Raw genomic sequence first — 18,974 nt, 5'->3', positions numbered from 1 at the left:
TTTTTTTCGTACTTATTAAAAATCACATTGATATTAGTTTATTCTCATCTCATACTCGTCTCTTTTCGTACTCATGAAAGATTGTTTATTCACTCTCTTTTCTTACTTAATATTTCCCATAATATTTATCATATTTTTATGTTCCTCTTGTTCATTTTTATCAAAAATTCTATATATGTTTTGTAGATGAGTCTTGAAATTTGAGGATGAGTGCTAATCAAATCATATTTCTCCATAACTAAACATCAGATTAAAACTGTCCTAATCAAATCATAACTACCGATAACTAAAAATCAAATCAAAACTATCCCGATTAAATTATAAGTACCCTAATTAAACATCAAATTAAAACCATCTGATCAAATCATAGCTATCCATATAATTAAAATCAAATCAAAACTATACTAATAAAGTCAATAATTAAAAATCTAATCATAACTATCCATAACTAAAATCAAATTTAAACTAATCTTTTCAATCATAATCAACAATCAACAATTAAATAAAAATTATCAATAATTAATAATCGAATTATAGCTATCCATAATTAAAACTATCATAATCAAATCATAAATATCCATATTTAAAATCAAATTGAAACTATCCTAATCAGATCAAAAGTGTCCATAACTAAAATAAAATCAAAACTATTTATAATTAAAAATTTAAAACTACTCTAATCAAATCATAACTCCCATAATTAGGGCAATGCAATCAAAATCATGATATTGCCAAATGTTATAATCGAACAATCCTTTAACCAATAAAATTCCTACTACCATTGGGACTACTGTGTGTTCCAAAAATAATTAAAAAAAAAAGAAAAAAAGGAAAAAAGGAAAAGAAGATCCAACTGCATATATAACTCCCACTTCGTAAATCAGCGACTCCACCAACAACCGCCGCCCTCTCGTCTCTTCTTTACTCTTACCTGCATGAGAAGAAGAGAAGTCCAAACGAAAACCCTCCAAAAAAAAAAAAAAAATAAAATAAAAATAAAATAAATCCAAAACCCCCAAGAACGACATCTTTCTCCCTCAATGGCCTCAGCCACGAACCAGGAAACCCTAAAAATCCACGAAACCACCGCCACCTTCATCCAAACTCAGCAGCAGCGCAGCGACTCCGGCGTCTCCGACGACGAGGCCGTCGACTCATCGCCAAGAACGGAGACTCGCCCGTCAGAGACCTAGGATTCGATGGCGAGATCCCTTTCAAGAAACGAAGCTAGAGGACGACATCCTCCCTCTCGGATTCTCGACCCACTCCCGACGGCGAATTCGTTGGAAATCGTGGTTGCCCGGCCGATATCGGTGGCTCCTCCGGCGTCGAAGCCGAATTGTGAGGAGCTGTAAGCAGTTTTGGAAGGCAGGGGATTATGATGGGCAACCGGCCGCTGCGGGCTCGGATATGGTTCCGGGTAAAATTTGTTAATTTTTTCATGTGGTTTTCATTCTTTTTGTGGACGATGATATAGATATATGTTGGGAACTAGAAATTAGGAACCCAACCCCTGAAATCAATAGGAAAGTAGGATGAACTTAAATGCGTAATAAACAACGCCCAATCATCACGATCTAAGTCCACACTCACGAAACCATACGCGCAATATCTCTCAAAGCTTCAAAAATTGTTGGGGCCCCGAGAAGTAAACGTATAGGAAATTGAAAAGATTTGTCTTCCTAGCTTCAAGCACACTTATAGAAATTACTCCTAAAAAAGAATCTATTCTTGTGGAGATTGCATGTGGAGATTGCAAGATGTTGCAAGATGGTGTGTACAAACAAATCAACGAAGATGCGGTCCTCCAAGTCCTAGTTGTTTCTCCTATTTCTCTTCTTCCTTTGTCTCCCAAGGCTATACACTTGATGACGATGAAGTTGGAATGAACAAACCCAGTCCTCATATGGCTTAAGTCTTAAACTAACTCAAGTGGTTTAACCAACTTGAACCCAAGGTGTCATACGCTTGGGCTAGTCATCAAGAAACCAAATGTTATTCCACTTATGGGTGTAGAACCAAACAAACAATGTCTCCGTCGATGATCACAAGGGGTGATCATTGTGACCTGTCATCTAAATCCTTGCTGACAACTTTCCTGGTAAAATATTTGCTTTCACCTTTGGTGTGCTCAATCATACCTCCCGGTTCACCACTATCCATGAGCATAAAATACTCATTACTAGAGTCCCTCTTGAAGGCTGCCACTTCCTAGTAGATCACCAATCTTGCGACTTGCTCCCATCATCGTTAGTAACAGCTGATGTAGAAACCTCATTACTGACAGTATCATCATTTTCAACACGTTTATTGCCCTGTACCATCAGAAAAAGAATTGGATCCAAATCAACAAGACTGAGAACCAGTAGTATCTTCGACATCTTCAAGTGTTTATCTCAAGAAAGATCACATCTCTACTCCTTATCAGTTATCAGTTTCTTATTTTTCTGATACCATGATCTTTACACAAACTCATCATGTGAATATCCCAGGAAAATATATTGCTTCAAATTACTATCGAACTTAGACATCTCATCTTTCGGGAGTGAACAAATGTACGACAACCACATGCTTCCAAGAAACCAAGCTTTGTAGGAAAACATTCTTTGCATTACATATTCTTTCAGATCATCACCCTCCTATAGAGACACTAGAGATGTAGGAAAACATTCTTTGCATTACATATTCTTTTCAGATCATCACCATCCTATGGAGACACTAGAGATAAGTTCATAGATCCACTGCTGCCAGTGATCTTCCAATACCATCTGATGTAGTCTCCTAGAGAAATCACATGGTTTTTCTAAAACTGCAAATGGTCTGCTCTTTGATTTATCTGGCTATGCATGCAACATGCATGCTCACCCATCTCCAATGGTTTTCCTTGTCTCTTGCGCTCCACTGCTTCATTAGTGTTGTTTTAATATCGACCGATAAACCGATATTATTAGCGATTTATCGGTTTTGGAGGCCTTCCGCTATGATATGTTCAATTCTAAATTGGTTATCATTTTTGGATGTTTATCGCTGATAATGCGGCGATAAAGTGAGTTATCGGCCGGTATTGTCGGCCCAAAAATCGGAATTATCGGCCATTGGTTTGAGTTTTGATTTTGGGCAACGGGAACCTATTCAATGCACTTTAAACCCGACCCGACCCGACCTGAGTTTTTACCATTGGTTAGTGATCCTAACATAATTATTTACATTTTGGTATGTTTATATTTCATTAAGTATGGTTAGTGATCCTAAATATAATTATTTATATTTTGGTATGTTTATATTTCATTAAGTATGGTTAAATTATATTTTAGAATATTATATTATGTATATCACCATCCAGTAATGTCACTCCGATAAATGCTATTTATCCCCAATATATCGCTGATATTCGCTATCTGATATGGATTTTGACCGTCTGATAAATCCGGATAACCGACATGGCTCTTGATCATTTTCCTTCAGTTGAAATTATCAAAGCACACAGTGAGTCATGTGCATCTTAGCAAATGAGCGAGATCTTGGCTTGCCGTATAGAGACACCTACCTATACAGAGAACATCCCGGGTTAGGCTCCCACGTGGCCTACAAAGTGAACCAAAAATCCATCTCTGTTATTTATGACAGAATGGCATTATAGTGTTTGAATCACTGCAGACGATTATTAACCTGACAGTCTCCATGATATCTAGCTCATTCTTATAGAACTCTAATCGCCTCAGTGTCTGATCGAATGACCTCTCCACATTTCATCTTTGACATTATAAAAAATAAGCACAACTTGCAGCAAAGCATACAGTAGAAAAACCATAAATATCGTTACCTGAACTCGAGGGAATGTGCCTATCAAGCTGCTGGATCGTGAGTAGAGTAGGTCGATCAATAGCTAATCGTCCCACGACTATGCCTGTAGGCATGTGTGACAATCACGGAGTTCCTTGTTTTTACTCTTTTTGACGTAGCACTTGTAAGGAATCTCTGTGCACTTTGTAATTCTGATGACATGCTTCTTGGTGTATTTTTCTGTCATAAATTTTCCTGTTTTATATTCCCTACTATACCTAGTACAGCAGTTCTCCATTGTGCTTTTGTTTCATATTTATGTAATGGTGGGTTCTGAAGTCGTGTCTTGTTTTGACAGTGGGCATGGATCATGTGAGGGTTCATCCTAAGTTTCTGCATTCAAATGCTACCAGTCACAAATGGGCTCTTGGAGGTATCCCACGAATTTTATCATGCCCCTCTTCTGTATTATTTTAATATATGTAGCTTTTTCTGCTATGTTCTTTCAGATTTTTTTAGATTTATGTAGGTGTTATTAACTATGATAATTCAAGTACACAGTGCGATGTTTTCATACATCTATAACTTGTATTAATATCAATTCCTTGATATAATATTTATATAGCCAGCATGAACAGCGTAGATTTTATTGTCTGCTAGCTAATGAATCTTTTTTCTTTCCCAGCTTTGGCTGAGCTTCTAGACAATTCCATGGATGAGGTAGTTATCTGGTGTCTGCTATCTTGTTTGACACTTCTATTTATAAAATATTATTTCCTTTTATGTTCTTAACCTGCGCTACGTTTTTAGGTGTGTAATGGAGCTACATTTGTAAATGTTGATATGTTAAAGAATAAAAAAGATGCAACAAAAATGCTACTTGTTGAAGGTAAGTGGGTTTTCATACTTGTGTTACATTATGGGTGGAGTTTGGTTAATGCAGCCTAGTCCAGTGTTGCAGTGTAAGTCTGCTTCTATTATATGAACCTTCCTTTGATATTTGACAATGATACACAAATTAGATAAGCCCCTGAACTAAAAGGAGAAATTTGCAAAACAGACTGTTCATGCACATCCAGTTTGCTTCTTTTCAGTTATTTTGGTGTTGCCATGATAAAAATTATTGAGATTTAAATATAAGCATTTTAAATTTTTTCTTACAATTATCATCATGCATACTCACCTTATCTCTGCTTTATTTGTTGTTATACGTGTCAAGCTTCTCCTCATCACTCCTTATATGAGACACATCTTAAATAGTTTAAAGCCAATGCACAAAGTGGCATTAAGTTCAGGGGCTATTTTTGGAATTGAGGCCTTCATCCTCTTGATGCTGGTAATTTTGAATCATTTTATCATTAGGTATAGGTCAAACATTGATGACAAATTAAAAACCCAGGGTTTGTGAAATTTATCCAAATAATATTATATGCAGTGCAAATGAACTGAATGAAATGAGAATTCAAAGCATTGTTTTTGATGAAAAGGATATTAAGGAGTTTTTTTCAATGGGAACTGTTCTGATAATTTAGTGCAGGCAAGTTACTTAGCGTTGTATGCAAAACTGTCCACTAAAACTAATCATTGTTTGGTTAATGGTAGTTACTCATTACCGAGACATTTCTATGCACGAATGATATGTTAACCTTTCAGTTTTAATTTGTTTCCTTTATATCTTAATTCTATAGTTTTCTTTTCTTTTTTGAGGAACAAGTTACAAACTAAGAGTTGAATGAGATTTTCTTGCATGTCTGTTGGATTGTCTTTGGTGTAGTTTTGGTCCTTGTCATTTCCATCATTGGCAAAGGAGATACTCTAATCTAGTTAGTGTGAAGATTAGCGGTGAATGGTGGCTGTTAGGGGCTTGTTTCATTCATTTATGTACATGCATAATAAATTTTGTGAAGTTATAACGAGCGCATAGATGAGGATAAATGATCATGCAACATTGTGTAGAAGTTCAATATATGTGGTGGTAAATTAAACTTTCTATTGCATGCGAACATATTGATTATTTTTCTTCTATTCCTGAAAATAAAATATTCATATTTCTAGATTTTCATTCATTAGAGGTTCCTAGATATTGCAATTAGAGATGACTGACTGCTAAAGGATGTGCTATTCTGTGTCTGATCTTTGGGAACATAACTGTAATAGAGGAATCGTGGAAAACCTTTAATCATCCTCAAATCCTTGCATTACATTTTTAAATGTCTTTTTTTGGCCGGCGGAGGAGAATTAAACTATATGAGGACAGTTCACCCTGCAACTTTCTCTATGCAGATAATGGCGGTGGCATGGATCCGGATAGATTGCGGCAATGCATGTCTCTGGGTTATTCAGCAAAGAGTAAATCAGCAAATACTATTGGTCAATGTAAGTCTTTTTCTTTACATCACAAAGTTGTTTTCTTGCTTCTGTCAATTGCATTCTTGATTTCTTTTGTGTTATTCCATGTGCTAGATGGAAATGGCTTCAAGACAAGTACTATGAGACTTGGCGCAGATGTCATTGTGTTTTCTTGTTGTCGTGAAAAAGAAGGCAGAAGGTTATTGGTTTTTTTTGGTCTTGGTCTAAAGTTCAGTTGCTGTTGAATTATGACTTCAATTTAATTAAACACATTCTTGTACATCAGTTTTGAAATGACTCTTTTTATTACATTCCTTAATAAGCCGATTTATATTTTTTCTTGCCTGTGGGTGGAATGCAGTGTTTTTCCACTTTGTATTTTATGAAAGTATGATACAATTACCTGGTTGTTCATTCTTTAAAGAAGCTAATTTTTATGTGTTTTGTTTTCAGCTCCACACGGAGCATTGGTTTGCTGTCCTACACCTTTTTGAGAAATACAGGAAAAGAAGATATTGTAGTGCCTATGGTAAGCATTTCATGATATCAGCATTATTTGGGAAGATACAATACCTTCCATTTTCTTAACTACACAAATTTATTTATATCATTTAATTGCTAGAACTGAAGTATATTGTTCAATTTCTAAGAAAACATGAAGTGCCATAAGATCCCTTGATGGAACATTTATGATAGCAAGAATCCTATTTACTCATTTATTTCTGAAATCTCCTGAATGTACTGTGTTGGTAACAACTTCTATGAAATTATGATTTATTTTTTTCCTTTTGTGTTCACATGACTAGTAGCTATGTTACCTGGGTATTTGTAATTTGAAGTCGTATGCGTACCCAACACGTAGCGGTAACTGTACCCAAACTCCTTGGACACTCCTTGCACATATGCATACATGTTATTCGGGCATGTACTCGATTACACAATACATGTTTTAATTTAAAATGCTTGTCATACATTTTTTGAACATGTATCCTAAACTTCACACCCACTTCTTGGAACTCGTTGAACATAGGTCAGATTCCGAATTAATATAAAGGTCGTTTGAATGTCTAGTTCAAAAACTAGTGATTTTCCAACTTATAATCCACGTGATAAAAGAAACTTTAAAATGTTGTAAGAATTTTTCTCATATAGATTATTAATTTCAATAATGTAACATATGTGTATATAAATATTTATATAGCCATGTCCCCCCACCCTACCTTTTATAAATTTACTGTGTCCGGTACCACTATTCATACTGGTACCCGTATCCATGCAACCTAGAGTTGTAGTCTGGCACCACATCGATTTAGGGGCTGTTCGTTTGGCAAAAAAATTTGGGAAATCAAAGAATAGGAAACCTATTTCCTATAATAATTGTTTTGAGGTTGTTTGGTTGGCTTAAAAAAGAAGGAAATTATAGAATAGGAGATGAGATGAGATGAGTTGTCACCTTATTATTGGATGATGTGAGTGATTTTTTAAAAAAACTTGTTTTGAGGCTGTTTGGTTGGTTAAAAAAATAAGGAAATGAATTGGAGGTATATTATTGGATGATGTTTTGAGGTTGTTTGTGTTTGGTTCATTTTTAAAAATAAGAAAATAGATGAGATGAGATGAGTTGGATGTATATTATTGGATGATGTGACACATACTTAAGGAAATCAATTTCTTAATTTTTTTGAGGAAATGGATGGAAAGGAAGGTTTAATGAGATGAGATGAGTTATCACAATATTATTGGGTGATGTGTGTGATTTTTAAAAATGAGATAAGATGAGATGTGATGAGTTGGATGATGTGGCACATTTCTTGTGTTTGGTTTATTTTTAAAGGTAAGAAAGAAGATGAAATGAGATGAGTTGGAGGATAAAAATAATATTTTATTGGATGTTGTGGGTGAGTTTTAGGGATGAAAATGGATAAAAATATTAATTTATTGATTTCCTTGTACCGATTTCCTTTTCTTGGTTTTTAGGAAACCAACCAAACAGCCCCTTATCCAATTTCCTTCCATATGTATTATATATTTTCTGTTGAACCATCATCACTTCATGCTGGCATATTTCATTTCCTATATTTGATGGGGTTATGATGGGGAACTATATTTGATCGTGACATAGATAAGAGTGTATTGGTGACACTTAGGAGTAATTTTGCGGTTGCCTAATTGAATTCTTTTCCCCATACAATCTGTTTAAGCATCATCTCCGCTATTAATTTTAACATTACTTTTTTACCGACTCAATCTATATCCTCTTTGATCCATGAACTTATTATTGATCAAGTTAATAGGCACACTTATCTGTCTTCACTGTACTTGTTTTAATCATCTTAAATGAATCTTCTCCTTCATTGTATTGTCTATTGAAGCTATCTCTGTTTTTTGGTATGATAGAAATCATTTCTTGTTCTGTCTTAATATAACTTTTTGCCACCTATTCATCTCCAAGTTCTTATTTCAACTACACATTGTTGATTACCGACATCTGACATGTACAATGTAGTTGGTCTCATAGTCATCTTGTAGAATAAAAAAAATGAAAGTCAAACAACCTCTATGGAACTTTACTGTGCTGGTTCTGTGAGAAACAATGTCCTTTCTCTATATGAATGAAGTTCACAGGAAGAGAAAATGATAACACGTAGGTGGTCAATAATGCAAAGTACTCCCTTGTTAATGTTCTTTACTCGCGTGCAGAGGTTGCTTTCAAATCCTGCTTGCATTATCTTTTTCTGAAATTATTTTGTTTACCTTCAACTATTAGAAGACTATCAAAAAAGAATCTTATCTTAACATGCCCATTGAGTTCATCTATAGATATACTGAAGAGATAGAGTGTTGATGTTGACCTTTAATGTAAATCTAATGATAACAGAGATTACATACATCTTCCTTCCTATTGCTCTTGCTGTACCATACTTGTCTTTAGTTACATCAATTCTCTGCTAGTTTGATCTCATATACATTTCTGTTAGCAGTTGTACTTCACTTGGCCTTAGCCCTTCTCTATGAGGAAATTGGTTAATTTGGATCTATTGCTTCTGTTTTACAGATTGATTATGTGAAAGAAGGAGAAGTTTGGGCTAAGATGACACGATCGTCTTCAGATGTTTGGAAAAATAATTTGGAAATTATTCTACAATGGTCTCCATATTGTAGTGAAGATGATCTACTTCAACAGGTGAATTCTAATTTCTTTGATCGGGTAGCTGGAGTGTTGTATATTTACTCCTTATAAATCACCAGCTTCTTCTGCTTCTGTATGCTTTCTGTATTTATGGCACCAAAGCATTTCTATTCCTATGTTTTAATAGGAATCACTTGTAGTTTGCTTTTCATTCTTTCTTCATTCTCAAACCTTTCCTTCATGTCTTTGCACGCAAGGATTTATTTATGCACAAGATTAGGAGAGCACAAGTTTTCTGTTTGCATCTTTGACTTTACATATTGGATGTTAGAACAAAGGTAATAGATTAACAGATAGCATACCTGCTTCAAACTGCACGAAGTTTCTATGCGTGCATGAAATGTCAACTTTTGGATAGGATTTAGATTGGTCGTTGAATGGCATCTTCCACTAGTATACTTTAATTTTTGAATGAATAGTACACTTTATTACTAAAACCTAACAAATTATACAGTAAAATGTAAGTTTGATGCAGTTTCATCTTTATGCCCACGTGTCTTTATGAAATAACACAATTGATAACAGGTAGTGTATTTTTCTTGTGGAAGAACTTCAGACTACATAACTAATTACTCTTATGACTTTATGAGCGCGCATATGTGTGTTAACTTAACGGAGTAGATAGCCCTTGACGGAACTGGAAGAATAGAATTCATGTAGCCGCACAAAAATTTCGGATAAACGCTTTGTTGTTGTTGGTTTTTCTTACATCTTTTGTGTTTATTCTGTTATGCAGAGGCACAATTTAGACTATTGCAAAGTCATATGGCATGTTTTGACATCATCTTCACTATCTTTTTCGCAGTTTAACTTTATGACTGATCAAGGAACGCGGATAGTTATATATAATTTATGGGATGATGACCAAGGAGAGCTGGAACTTGATTTTGATACTGACCAGCATGTATGTTTTGGTCTTTTCTATGCTCATTTACTATTGTAATTTCCTTTTTATATCCTGCCAATATTAATTGTGCAGGTTTTTTTTAACGGGTTCCCCTGGGCGCACTCATTAAGGGATGAGAGAGATAGAGAGAGGAGATAGGAGAGATATTAGCACAAATTAGGGGGACCCACTTGCTATTCATTTCTCTCTCTCTCATCCTCTAACAAGTGCCCATGGGCACCCGTTAGAAAACTCGTTATTGTGTTTGTCTTTTTATTTTTCTGGTCAATGCATGTAGTTCTTCTAACAGTTGACTGATGATACTTGTGCAGGACATTCAGGTCAGAGGTGCTAACCGTGATGAGAAAAAAATTCAAATGGCGAGACAATGTCCAAATTCGAGGCATTTTCTTACTTATCGGCATTCTTTAAGGGTAAACCAGGATTTCTTTGTTATTCTGTTAATAGATGACATCTTTCTTCCATCTACTTTTTTAAAAGTTGTATTTTGTATCTCCACTATTGTTTTCCCACTTGTTGACAATTCTGGTCTTATATCCTTATCAGCCTGTGGCAACCATGTGAAGACGCTGTGAAAAAACATTTTAAAGAATATTTGATGGTATTTGTTAATAATTTTGTAGAAAAGTTGTGATTTCAGTAGAAAATATGTAAAAATATCTCTACTTTTATTCTTAGGGTAAACATAGGCTGCTTGAGTGGTTTGAGTTATTGAGATATAACTATTAACTGTATCCTCCTCGATCTCCCATTATGATGAGTGATTGATCCTAAGTCGCTAAGTGTTCACTCATTTTTCTATCAACTACATTCGATGCTTATTTCTTTCACAACGTTTATATTCAATATTTTTCATTTTCGTGGCACAATTCTAGTTAGTTTAGAGTCTAATGTTTATATCCTAACTTTTTGTTTTGGCTGTCAAACATGGGCATTTGTTTAATTGGTCTTTGTTCAGTTACTCTTGCATAGATTTTCAGTTGGCCATAGATAATTTATGCAGCTGAATATATCTCCTTTATTCTTGTTGGTATGAAAGTGAAACACACATGGTTTTCTGATATTATTTTGCTTTCCCACTGTCTATACAGAGTTATGCATCAATTCTTTATCTACGACTGCCTCGTGGCTTTAAAATGATTCTCCGGGGGGAAAAAATTGAACACCATAACATCGTAAATGACATGATGATGAAGCAAGAGGTCACTTATCGACCTCAACCGGGTCCAGATGGGGTTCCGAAGGATCCAAGTGTACTGCACCTATGTCACTTGTATTATTTAATAGTTAATTGCATTCTGTTTCCTGAACCTGTGTTCTATTGCACGTGTCCTATTTAGATGGTTGCTGTTGTGGCAATTGGCTTCGTGAAGGATGCTAAAGATCATATTGATGTTCAAGGATTTAACGTCTATCACAAGAACCGGCTGATAAAGGTATGTTGCTTTAATCTTGCTATAGCCAAATGCTTTGTATTTGTTATAGCTTCTTTTTTTAATATGAATTTGAATCTGGGATAAGAATTTTATGCAACTGTATGAATAATGTTTTTGTGGGATTGATAAATATCGAAGGATAATGATAATAATATTGGCATCAATTGACCTTGTTCATCTCTTGCATTCTTACACAATAAATATGAACATATTGGTGTGAATAACACACTAAGAACTTAAAGAGTACCGAGGTCCTCTAAACCGAGAGATTAACCATTTCATTGAGCACGAACTGTTGTTATTTAACATCAGAAAGTTCTTACTTTGGCATCTGGAATGTTCCCTATGCATTTGCAAACTACAAGCATATCATGCATGTACTGTTTTGCTTAGATTTACCTAACAGGTTTGACTATTTAGTTGTGCATGAGGGGATGAGTGTAATCTTTGGTTGTGGATTGACTAGTTAATTGTTTAAGGTGGATACAACTTCTAGAATATGCAGAAAAGGAAATGGTTTGCAGAAGTGTTTGTTTCTTTCTTTTCAATTTACTGGTATGTACTTGATACAATCAATTTGATGTTCAGAAGAATTTCCTGTGTTGTTTCTAACATAATGAGCTACTTGAGGGTAACTGCATGCAGTGCATCAATTTGTAAACAAACTTTCATTAAATACATGCATGTTTCGCTGAAATTTATATGTTCCCTTTCCAGCCTTTTTGGAGAGTGTGGAATGCTGCTGGAAGTGATGGCCGTGGTGTTATTGGTATGTAGTTCAATACTGTGCTATATGTGGTCTTTTTATGCAGAACCTTGGCTAATGCTTTTCTATTGTAGGTGTATTGGAAGCAAATTTTGTTGAACCAGCTCATGATAAACAGGGTTTTGAGCGCACAACTGTGCTTTCAAGACTTGAAGCACGTCTTCTTCAGATGCAGAAAACATACTGGTCTGTAATGGTAACCTTACTATTTTAACATTAGATCTTTATGGATTTTTTACACCATAAATGTATATTATTTATGTAGGACAACAAACTGTCATAAAATTGGCTATGCTCCAAGGCGTAACAAGAAACTTATTAATGGCTCTGAAGATAAAGGTATGTATATATCTGAAATGTAATGTAGGGTGACCTGCAATATCACTACCCTTCCATCTGAGTTCTTTTTTTAAACTTACAAAACATTTATGTAATTTTCTCCTTCATAATGTTTGTCAGATGGCTCACCCGAAGCTCCTCATTCTTCTACAAAAGGCCTTCCAAAGCGTACATTCTCTGCACATGTTTTTTCTGGGCAACAAAAGTCTAGCACGTCTTCCTTTCATTCGAGCCATAAGATGGCAGAGAGCTGTGTCACTAGAGGTTTGAATGGAACTGGAAAAGGTGGATATAGCTCTAATGACAAAGCTGCTTCATTTGGAGGTGTAAGAACCCAACCTTTAGCTGCAAAATCGAACTCGAAGGTAATTTTGTATTCCTTATTCAAGTTGTTTTATGCTGTTATCTTCATGAGCTGATTTTCTTTTAGATTTGAAATATTTGGATCTTATTGGCATTAATAAAAAGTTATGCTAGACCATGCTAAATCATATGTTGTTGCGCTATGTTCCTTTAAAAAAATCAGTTATACTTTCTCTTTGGTCACCAAAAGGAAGCTCAAGAATCAAATGGTGTAGAAAGTATAAATTTGTATGTTTTGCATATATTTGCTCAGACTAGAATTTGAAACTTTAAGAATTTGGAGATCACACATTCAAAACGATAATGATTTCAAGGCATGTGAAGTGTAAAAACAGAATAAGTTCCTCCTTATAATAGAGGGAGTTGGTTTAGGATCTTCTGCCATTACCCTGAAGAAAAGGACAAACTGAAATGATGATATAGTTCATCTGAAAGAGCCTTGCTCATCCACATTCGGAGCTTCCATATTGGGAGTTGTTTCCTTATTGTTAATCCTGTTCAAGGATTTGATAGCCTTCATTTTCATCACTTTCTTTCTTTTCTATCTATCAGCCTTGTGAAATTGTATCTATCTTTATAGTCTCTTATAATTTTTTTAGATTAGTCTTTAAAATAACTTGAAACAAGACTCTGCATTATTAGCATCAATAATCAGGTTTGCAGCCTAATGGGGCATATGTCTGCTGACCAGCTTCCTCTGAAGATATTGGAACTCCAAAGACAGAGTAACAGTAAGATAAGTTCTCTAAACATTGGTTTCAAGCCTAATATCAAGCTTGGTTACTAGCTATGACCAGTCTGAGCAATGGGCAGTTTAGGCACCAGGCATGTATCCCTGGGATCAGTTAACCCTTTTTACTATATTGCCAGTTTGATAATATCCCCAAGTCTTAAAAAATCACGGAATTGGATCTAGGAGTAGAAGAGATAATTTCACTTTATTTTTAGTTCTTGAGCAAACTTACAGAGGTCAGTTTCAGGATTATTCTTAAATGGGCCTAGCTATGCATTTGCTTGAATAGTTATATCATATATGATCTATCATGCCTATCCTATCTTTTTTGTGGCTGTCAATTAGAGATGTTTTTTGTAAAATTTAGAACAATATCAATTCTATCTTCCATAAGGTAGGTTATCTTACCATTTTCCCATGTAGCAGGAAGCTGATGTTAGCAATGGACATAACTCTATCCAACAGTTAACAAATGAAAATACATCATTGAAAAACAGGTGACCATACCACTTACATGAAAGCATTAGTTTCTATTGATTACTTGATCTAATTAGAAGTTAATTCCTTATTGTTGTATGTTCACAACTTTTGTAGGCTAAAGAGATTGGAAGAGACGATGTTGCATGAATTGCAGAATGAAAGAGATAAAAATAAAGCTTTAACCGAGCAAGTAAGTGTGATTATGCATTTATGCTTTAGATTCTATAGTAGAGCTTTCATTAAGTTTGTTAAAATAAGAAACTAATATATATGATCACTCGTACTCTAGACTTTCTGCATGTGGATGTGAGGTTAAAAGTTTGATCTACTGTTTAATAGGTATTTTGACCAAACTACTAAACATGGTCGTACGCTGGAGTTTCTAAGGCTGTGTTTGGTGACTCCATAAAACTAGTTTGAGTGGATACAATCTTGGGCCCGAATCTACTTCTTAGTTTGGTAAAATATTGCCCACGATCTAACCACTTTTTAAAGTTCAAATTCTGGCCCTTTAAACCAGTTTCCTTTTGGACCAAGTACCCACCCCACATTGGACCAACTTTGGCCTGGTTAAAGAAAAACCAGACCTAGCTCAATTTTTTTGTAGTTGCCAAACAGAATCTAGAAATCATATTCATGATATTAGCCCTTTCCCCTCAAAATGAGATTGGGTACAAAGTATGAAGGAAATCTTGGCAAAATTTTACATCTAGTTGTCAGCATGAAAGGAGTCCACTAAAGTCGTGGACATTGTGGTTCTTGGCAAACTAAGTTGCATGGAAACGGGCACGGGTACTGGTACGGGTGCGGGTACGGTTAGGGGACACGGAAAAACTGTAAAATGTTGGGTACGAGGACACGACTACACATATATATATATATATATATAGGTATGGACTGAAACGAACCCGACCCGTATCCCATTAGTTTCAAAAGATGGATGTGAAGTGTAAGCTCTATGTCCCGGACGTCTTTGACAAGTGTTTTAAATTAACACATATTGTCTAATTGAGTACATGCTGTAATAAATGCATGCATATATTCAAGAAGTGTCCATGAAGTTTGGGTACGGGAAAGTGTCAGATACGTGTCCGGTATGGGTATGTGTCCAGTACGGGTACGGATTCAATAATGAAGTACCCGGGTAACATAGTTGGCAAATAAACATGGAAAATATGAGGGATTTCCATAGTCCGAGAAGGCCAGACAGTGGGTAGGGAAAACTATTTCAATGGTCTTGCAATTTAAGCTTATCCAACTACAACCATAAAAAACTTTGCCGTGGGCCAAAATTTATGGTAGCTTTAATGGCTCGAAAGCTTTATTTTCATATGATGGTCTGTCATGTTGTACTTGGTAGCTAAGTAGAAGATTTCGGTCATTCCTAAATTGTACCGAGTTCGTTTTATTAAAACAGGGGCAAGTTGCCTCAAGAAAGACACAAATTTTCCCTCTGTAAAGTTCATTAGTTGATTGTAATAGTGCAGTAAAGTAAAGCTTTTAGTTTATGTTACTGTGTGCCCAGTGGCTATCATTCTCCCATGTACTCTAAACATCGGTTTGTGCAGAACTCATCTTTTATGCGTTTATGAGATCTGTTCTTACCCTTTGTTGATGAAATCTGATGTCAACTAGTGAAGGATCCTCCGTGTCTTTGTTTTGTTTCGTCGTCGAGTAAATATTATTGTGCCAAATCAATTGTTTGCATGTTTTTCTTGCTTGAGGAAACCCGTCTTTTTTCGCTAGTAGAAAAATGAGCAACCTAGAAGGAATTTTCCGTCTAGGTTGCTCCATTTCCCGTCTAGGTTGATCAACCTAGACGGATTTCCGTTTAGGTTTCTCCGTCTAGTCTGATTCCGTCTAGGTTGGAGCAAACTAGACGGAAATCCATCTAGGTTGACCAACCTAGACGGAGAACAACCTAGACGGAATCACCATAACCGTCTAGGTTGGCATCCAAGATGGAATTCCGTCTAGGTTGGCAACCTAGACGGAATGCTACAGTAACTTTTTTATTTTTTTTGTAGAATCTATGTTGCACATTATATAATATCATATGTACATATCCAACACAATATTGCACAACGCCAAATTATGTTCATATCCAACACAATCTAATTATATTTTAATATCAAATACAATTATATTCAAATAATACATTCACCAAAACACTAGAGCGAAACATAAATTATTTACATAGACAATAACTAATTTTCACACAGTAAAGGTTTATACAATGAAAGAGTTCGCGAAAGCCATGAGAAAGGTAAATTTACAGATGTGAAGAGAAGTAGAGACAAAGCAGTATTATACTCAATAATCATTCAAAGAAAAGGTTGATAAACTATTTCAACATGTCAATGTGAAACAAAATTCTTCATAAACATGTACATAAAACGAAAGCATAGATATCATAGAACACATGTAATCCTTAAGCAGAAAAAATCGCACCACTGCACCTCTATGAAGAAAATTGTCAATAAAAGGATTGAGTAAACCAGCTCGCCAATTCCAAGAATGACCCTGTTCAGGATGAAAGCATGGAGGTACTTTAGGTAACGTGACAAGTATCTAACTTCTTTAATTTGGTTTAATAGTACTCAATAACTTCAAAACAACCAGCTAACACTGAACTCACCCCTCAAATCCACCTGGTCTTCCTGTACTCTGTGGATCTGATGAATCTTTTGTGATAGGTCCTTGGGTATCAGAAAGTCCTAATCTTTTCAAAGCATCAAAAGCATGCTTAGCAATGTCGTTATACCTGAATTAGAACAAATAACAAAGGTATAGTTTTAGATAACAAAGACAATAACAAAAAGATCTCGACCATTTTCCTCACATGTTTGCATGTGTACACACATATCATTTTTTTTGAGGGAACAACATACTCCATCTTATATATAATTTTTAAGCCAAATAGCACTTCACAAATTTATGCAAGGATGTACACACGTATCATGTCTAATTTTATAGGATACACCATTTTGTTGCCAAGAAAAGTGTTCCATGTATCATACCTTGTGATAAATATTCTATTGCTGCTGCACCATGATTACTTCGTGTACTAGTTACACATTTTAGTAGAATTGAACATTTCCACTCATTAAACATAAATACAATAGACATGTATACACATAAAATAAGTAAGTATTGGTTAAAAAAAGTGACACTATATTCTGAATATCACATGATACAAGAAAAGCTCAAGAGGAAAATGATTATATACAACTTGAAAGTTTAGAAGCCCATACTTTGCCTCATTTGTTGAGTCTTCAGATTGATTAGTTTGATAGTTCTTCATTTGTATTCATCTCATTTGATGCCTTACTGGATCCCACAAGGTCCTCATCCATAATCTTTCCAATATCTTCAGTTTGTAGTTTACTTAGTCCCAGCCTTAGTGGTCTCCCCACAAATCCCTGCAGTATTAAAAAAAAAATTCTAGTCAGACTAGTATCAAGGATAACCATAATGAAAATAACGGGGGTACAAAAGATTCACAAAAATTATCCCATTTTTACCTTGCCATTAAGATCAGATATTGCATTCTTTGCTTCATCATTAGAAGCAAAGGAGACAAATCCATAACCTGCAGGTCTTCTTGGTTTGCTCTGATAAATGACTTCAGCAGAGATAACTTTGCCATCGCTATCAAAGAGCTCCTGATGATCTTGAGAGCTTACCCTATAAGCCAAGTTTCCTACATAAACAGTATACTTTTTTGTTGAAGCTTCTACTTCAGCACGAGGATTTTTCTTTGGTCTAGCGTATTCAATCTTTATGTTTCGACCATTCATATCCTATATCACCAAATGTTAACCCATAATCAAATTTACATAATTTTACTTTAGTGTAAACAAACAGCAGTTCAAGACGTTGAACACTCAAGTAGGAATTGAGGTTAGCGAGGGCCATAGTTGCCTCTTCTTCTGGTGCCATAGTGATGAACACTAAACCTTTGTTTCTAGTTTTGTTATACATAGAGAGCTGAAAAGAGAGGATAAGATAAACAGAAAATAATAATTAGAGCATAAAGAACAATAAATTTTAGTGGTCAATCAATGGAATCAATTAATCAAAAACTTCAACCTTGCACAGGGTTTTCAAACTCTATTTATTAAAAATTTTTATTTCACATATTTTCACATTACAAACTTAAATATTCATACCGATCGTTTATTTTTTTATCATAAATTAGGGTTGTCAAACTAAATGCATTATCATGTAATTTTCCTTCCAAAACAAAATTGTAACGTTAGTAAATCTCTAGTTAAATTATACAATTGCAACCAAAGATAACTCATAACCATACAACTATATATTATTACAACATTTAATATCTAATTATATTGTATACAATCCACAAAGCACCAAACAAGATAAAAAATTACAACAATAAAATAAAAAAAATCAAAATTTGCATACTTTTTTAAGATGGTGGTGGAGCAAGAAGAAGCGATTGGTATGAAGGAGGAGGGCGGTTGGAGATATGGAGAAAAAGGGCGGCGGCGACGGAGGCGGGCCGGTGGGGAGAGGGAGAGGAGAGAGAGGGCAGGAGTGGCAGGGAGGCGGGGCGACAACGTGCAATAAGGGAGAGAGAGCAGGAGGAGGAGAGAGAAGGGGGC

General features: G+C 35.2%; 2 protein-coding genes across 2 annotated transcripts in view; one reads left to right on the top strand and one right to left on the bottom strand.

Annotated features, from left to right (window-relative positions):
• Positions 1,185-18,974, top strand: part of LOC109837337 (protein MICRORCHIDIA 4-like) — a 19,629-nt gene continuing 1,839 nt past the window's right edge. Inside the window, exons 1-18 of the mRNA XM_020405534.1 lie at positions 1,185-1,420; positions 4,142-4,216; positions 4,469-4,503; positions 4,594-4,672; positions 6,067-6,159; positions 6,247-6,331; positions 6,586-6,661; positions 9,188-9,316; positions 10,128-10,226; positions 10,541-10,642; positions 11,321-11,482; positions 11,570-11,665; positions 12,383-12,434; positions 12,506-12,617; positions 12,697-12,770; positions 12,891-13,135; positions 14,293-14,363; positions 14,461-14,536. Coding sequence (XP_020261123.1) covers positions 1,411-1,420; positions 4,142-4,216; positions 4,469-4,503; positions 4,594-4,672; positions 6,067-6,159; positions 6,247-6,331; positions 6,586-6,661; positions 9,188-9,316; positions 10,128-10,226; positions 10,541-10,642; positions 11,321-11,482; positions 11,570-11,665; positions 12,383-12,434; positions 12,506-12,617; positions 12,697-12,770; positions 12,891-13,135; positions 14,293-14,363; positions 14,461-14,536 — 1,671 coding nt within the window. The 5' untranslated portion in view covers positions 1,185-1,410. The remainder of the gene's footprint in view (positions 1,421-4,141; positions 4,217-4,468; positions 4,504-4,593; positions 4,673-6,066; positions 6,160-6,246; positions 6,332-6,585; positions 6,662-9,187; positions 9,317-10,127; positions 10,227-10,540; positions 10,643-11,320; positions 11,483-11,569; positions 11,666-12,382; positions 12,435-12,505; positions 12,618-12,696; positions 12,771-12,890; positions 13,136-14,292; positions 14,364-14,460; positions 14,537-18,974) is intronic.
• On the bottom strand, positions 16,670-18,857 carry LOC109837338 (protein EI24 homolog). The gene is made up of 3 exons (XM_020405535.1): positions 17,601-18,857; positions 16,985-17,110; positions 16,670-16,869 (listed from the first exon to the last, which is right to left on the bottom strand). The coding sequence occupies exons 1-3, from the start codon at positions 17,648-17,650 to the stop codon at positions 16,758-16,760; spliced, it is 288 nt and encodes a 95-aa protein (XP_020261124.1). The 5' UTR covers positions 17,651-18,857; the 3' UTR covers positions 16,670-16,757.

This window comes from Asparagus officinalis, chromosome 4 (genome assembly GCF_001876935.1).
Source record: "Asparagus officinalis chromosome 4, Aspof.V1, whole genome shotgun sequence".
Classification (NCBI taxonomy): domain Eukaryota; kingdom Viridiplantae; phylum Streptophyta; class Magnoliopsida; order Asparagales; family Asparagaceae; genus Asparagus; species Asparagus officinalis.
Note: the sequence above shows the minus strand (reverse complement) of the source record. Positions and strands in the feature narration are given on the sequence as shown.

What these genes read in the sequence shown, in the direction of transcription:
- LOC109837338 (XM_020405535.1), bottom strand. Translation starts at nt 17,650, where the DNA reads ATGAAGAACTATCAAACTAATCAATCTGAAGACTCAACAAATGAGGCA. An exon ending in GACTCAACAAATGAGGCAAA is followed by an intron (nt 17,111 to 17,600) that starts GTATGGGCTTCT and finishes GTTCTAATTCAG; the next exon opens with GTATAACGACATTGCTAAGC. An exon ending in AGACCAGGTGGATTTGAGGG is followed by an intron (nt 16,870 to 16,984) that starts GTGAGTTCAGTG and finishes CATCCTGAACAG; the next exon opens with GGTCATTCTTGGAATTGGCG.